Genomic DNA, 4825 nt, shown 5'->3' with positions numbered 1-4825 from the left:
CTACCCAGTGCTGGAGCACTACAGCGGGGAATCGGATGCCTCCAGCCCCCGCTCCAACTGCTCCGACGGCATGGTGAGTGCCCCAGGGAGGACACCCTGCCACTGAGGCGCCCCAGACACTGTTGGTCCAAACCTGCGCAGGGCGAGTCGCCTCCTTCTGCCTTTCCTATAGCAGCTGCCTTCCATACCTCCCCAGGCAGAAGACAAAGTCCTTTCTCATGCCTTGAGGTACAGCAGCAAAGGGAGGTGGGGTCCCCGCATGCCAGGATCTGCGGGGAAGAAGAAAAATATCTCACACATGTTTTTCCCTGGGATGAGAAGTTAGGCAGGTCCCCCTGGGTTCCAGGGGAGCCAGGGAAGAGCTGCTGGGGGAGCACTTTGGGAAGCTGCCTGGGATGGGTACCTGGAGGCATGGGGAGGTCTGAGCCCTGCCTGTGCTTCTGTAGCTCCTGGGGCATCTGTTTCCATCTTCTGCTCTATCATTACCTTTGAATCCTCTAAGGACGGCAGAGAGGAAGGTCCCCCTTAGTCATGGTGTTTACAGGGGAACTGATAAGAGTCTGGGTTTTGTTTTCTGCCATTCGTCATGATAACAGGAGGAGGGTCTAAGCAACAGTTGTTGTTTTTCTTGACCGTTAAGAAAAAGGTTCTCCATTTCTCCTCTCACTTCATCCCCTTCATAGACATTTACCAGGAGTAGGAAGGAGACCCCTGGCTTTCAGTCGTGCTTGTACGTTATGGGGAGGGGAGAAGAAGGTTGGGTGCCAGAGAGGGTGTCTCATCGCCGCATCTTTTCACTGGAACTATAGGCTCGGACTCTGGTCTGACTCTGTGTGGTGGGATGTGGTGACTGGAGTGCAGGACAACTGTCTGGGATGGGCTCCTGACAGCACTTTAAGACCTGAGATTTTTTTTCTGTGCTGTGGTGGGGATAAGGATTACCAGGTTGAATATCTGCAATTATGAGATAGTTGGCAGATTGGAGGAAGATTTACACAAATGATCCCTGCTCAAAATACAGCCTTTTTCTTTTGTCAGAAAGATTAATTTCATTGCAGATTAAAGTATTGGAAACAAATATACTGGTCAATGTTTTGGGGCTTTTTCTGTAAAAATGGAAATGGGAAGAGAAACTAAAGGAAATAAAAAGGGACAAAGGTAGGCTAGAGGCTTTTTAAGAGGAACTCATGTTTGGAAAAACCTTCAAAAATTAAATCATAAAAAACCTCATTCCCCTCTTGGTCTCCCTGTTGTAAATTGAAGATACGTGTAGGGCAGTATCTGATCAGAATGCTGGAAAACCTCATCTCATTTGAAAAGGTTCGATGCAACAACAATGGAAATTTTTTTTGGAACAGCTGTGCCACATAAAATATTCTGGGGTGAATCCCCTTCTAGCCAAGTTAAGTTCTGCCTCATTCAAAGAAACTATAACTTGATGGCATTTCAACCAGGATTGGAATGATGGCACAGGCTAGGGACTGAAATATGAAATTGGGTGGTTACTGGGATTTCAGTAAATGCTGTCCCCAACCAGTGACCTCACTCAGATTGCTCTCCTTTCCAGATGGAGTACAGCAGGCCTCCTTGCAGCTCTCGCAGAAGAAACAGCTATGACAGTAGCTACTACACAGAATCACCAAATGGTGAGTATGTGCCGTAATGGCTGTGTGAAACATGGAGACAGAGGCAGTCAATATAGCAAACCTCCCCGTGCCTTCTCCGTCCCCAGTTGTTTAGCTGACCCCAGCTGGGCTGAAGGAGGAACCTGCCTTTTCAGCCAGCGAGCTGTCGATGCTAATAGAAGCACTGGATTTCCTCTAGACGTATTTGCAAATATGGGGATATGTTATAGCTGCATTTCCTATTTTGCAAATATAACATCTGGATAAAAATATATTCCTCTCTTCAACCAGTTTTCAGTGTTTAACCATGTTTTGCATGAAGACTCTTCTAACTCTATCTATCATTGATCCAAACTGCAGAAATTGTCGATTGATTTAAAATCTTCTCTTCCCTTTCTATGGACTGAAGTGAAGCCCTGGATCCACCCTGCCCCAAAAGTAGCATACTTTGGTTGGGTCTCTCTTCCATTTTGCAAATGACAATCTCTGTTTTCTGATAATCGGCATCCTTCACTAATATTCATTTCCTCTGAATCTTTACATGCTCACAGATGCATACTGTCAGCCACTCACTGGGGCTTTATGAAAGAACTCCGTCCTGCTGACGGTAAGTACCCGTTGGATAAACTGATCACCTTTTTGTCTGTTTTTTAGATCCAAAGCATGGGAAGAGTTCTGTTGTTTCCAGCCTCGATTGCCTCTCAAGCATTGTAGAGAGGATTTCCACAGATAACTCCACATGTCCTATACTGCCTCCAGTGGAAACTGTTGCTGAAGGGAGTCCCTGTTCCCCCCCTGAAGGAGCGAGTCTGAATGATAGCGGAGCCCAAATTCCTTCCCCCACCAACTGTACCCCACTTCCCCAGGATAACAGCAGCAGCAGCAGCAACAACCCTATCTACCAAGTGCTATAAGGCAGGTCCAGCTGGACTGCACTGAAAACAAATTGCTCCGTTCAGCCAAGCTCCGAGACCTGCCTTCTAAGACTGAAAAGACTTCTCAAGACTTGTTCCAGTTTTAAAATATCACTCAAAATTCCCTCAAATATGTAACTTTTCAAACCTGTATTACTTCAAAATACTCCTAGTTATTTATTGGTTGTTAAACTAAAGTTATTTAATATGTCTAGAGATAAAATTGTATACCATGAAATGGCCAATGTTTAATCTGGGCTTTGGGGAATAGGAACCTGGCTCTTGAATGCAGAGGAGAATGAAATCTGTGACGGTAGTGCCATGACAGATCCTTCCTGTTACTCCTGTTCTGGCCAAAATAAGGTTGTGGACCATTTTTTATAAAACTTTTTGTATAATTGTAAATAAGAGTTGCTTTGCAAAAAAAAGGGAAAAAAAGAGGAAAACAAAGAAAAAAAAGAAACAAAAGCAAAAACTAAAAACAGGAAAAAAATTTAAAAATATTTAATATTGCTTGGTTTGTTGTGTCAAACTTTAACTTTATATATTTATACGATGTGGTTGCCAAGAATGTTTTCAACAGTATTCTAAATAAAGACCCTTATTTATAAAATCTGTGGTGTTATCTTGACTTTCATTAGGGCTTCTAGAATTACTAGTGCATTTAGGAGTGGTATTAAGATCACTGCCTTGGCAGGAGGAAGATACAGGCTCTGATTCAGCAAAGAAATCAAAAACGTGCTTCAGTTGCACTACTTTCAAATACTCTGCATAAATATTTTGCTGAAAAGGGGTCTACTTTCTTCATATTGTATCTTGATGATTTCTAAACCAAGTCTTGCACATCAGAGGTCATTATTAAAGAGATCTGTAAGGCAAGTAAGAATGTTTCTTTTCCTCCCCCCAAAGTTTACAACTACATTATAGGACTCGATCTTACAAAGATGTGTTAGAACTAGGAATCACAATAAATTAGATTCTCCAAATTTCAGTGCAGCTACCAAAACTTAAAGTCATACAACAGTATCTCACAAGACCAGGTACTACATTCTTGGACAAATGTTCAGATTTTTCATTCAAGTTCTACTTTTCAAGTGTTTGTACCATGTTCATATATTCTTGGGTATTAGAAAATAATTGCAAAGATTTTTTGTGTCATAAAGTTCCAGGTACAGATCACAGTTTTCCTCAAGTTCAGGTTGGAATTTAGGCCAAAGATAGGCAGTTTTAATTTGGATTTGAACTTTATGCATCTCTGGCAGCACTACTCCAGGGATTTACTTCTTGTTTAGAGCCTCTCTAAAAATAACGAGTGGGCTATGTTTCGTTCAGTATATATATGTGTAACCTTGCAAGCTTGCCATGAAACCGAAAAATGTTAAGCCCTGAGCAGGTTGTCATTGGTAAGTAACCATCAGGGCATTTCTGTACATCTGGACAAAAATAACCAGCAGCTACAGACAATGTGAAACAACCCATTTCTTGTTATATTGCTGTGATATATGGCTTTTATTTAAAAATCACAGTAAAAAAAAAAAAAACCCACCACCCCAAAAACCAACCCAGACATCGTCCTCAGCTCTGAATACTCTGATGACAGATCAGTCATTGTATTCTCTCTTAGGTGACTATTAAAGGGGGAATTTGTGCAGCTCTTACCTCTTAAGCAGGAAAAAGAAAGAGGGAAGAGCTAATTCCATGGGAATGTCTCCCACTCCTTTACTCGTGGGGGCCTGGAAGATCAATGCTGCGTGGGGAGGAGAGGAGTGAGCGGCCTTGTGCCGAGCAGAGCAACGCACTCGATTCTCCTTCCTCCTGGGGCAGAGGCTGCTCCAAGCTACTGGCTTACCCGGAGCCAGAGGGGGCAGGGAAGGCAGCAGCCATGGGGATTCCTTCCTCATCCATGCACTTGTGACCATGGTGGATGATAAATCGGCAGGACCATTCTGTGGAGCAGATCGGAGGGGACTCCGGGGCAGGACTGGCTCCTCAACACCTTCACCAAAGTCCAGCTTGGCAAAGGTCTCCCATTGATTCACTGTGAGCAGAAAACAGTCCAGCTCATAAAGGTTGAACTTACCCCTTTCATTTTTTCCATTAAAAATAAAAATTAAATGAACTTGACAATGTGCGAATTCATACTAACATGAATCAAGAGGGTCTCTACTAAGTTCAGAAAAATGCCCCAGGTTAGTTTGAAGCCAATATCACTAACTTACAAAAACTAAAGAGAGACAGTTAGAGCCTCCCAAAGCAATGCCTCGCACATCAACCTCAACATTTTCA

General features: G+C 43.1%; 1 protein-coding gene across 1 annotated transcript in view; it reads left to right on the top strand.

Moving 5' to 3' along the window:
• Positions 1–2901, top strand: part of MYOD1 (myogenic differentiation 1) — a gene marked incomplete at its 5' end in the record, with an annotated part of 3223 nt that extends 322 nt beyond the window's left edge. Inside the window, 3 exons of the mRNA XM_009580318.1 lie at positions 2–73; positions 1568–1646; positions 2280–2901. Of these exons, the coding sequence (XP_009578613.1) occupies positions 2–73; positions 1568–1646; positions 2280–2539 (411 nt within the window). The remainder of the gene's footprint in view (position 1; positions 74–1567; positions 1647–2279) is intronic.
• Between the last annotated feature and the right edge of the window lie 1924 nt (positions 2902–4825).

This window comes from Fulmarus glacialis, unplaced genomic scaffold (assembly GCF_000690835.1).
Source record: "Fulmarus glacialis isolate BGI_N327 unplaced genomic scaffold, ASM69083v1 scaffold26786, whole genome shotgun sequence".
NCBI classification, from domain to species: domain Eukaryota; kingdom Metazoa; phylum Chordata; class Aves; order Procellariiformes; family Procellariidae; genus Fulmarus; species Fulmarus glacialis.
The sequence above is the reverse complement of the archived record's forward strand: the minus strand, read 5'-3'. Positions and strand labels throughout refer to the sequence as shown.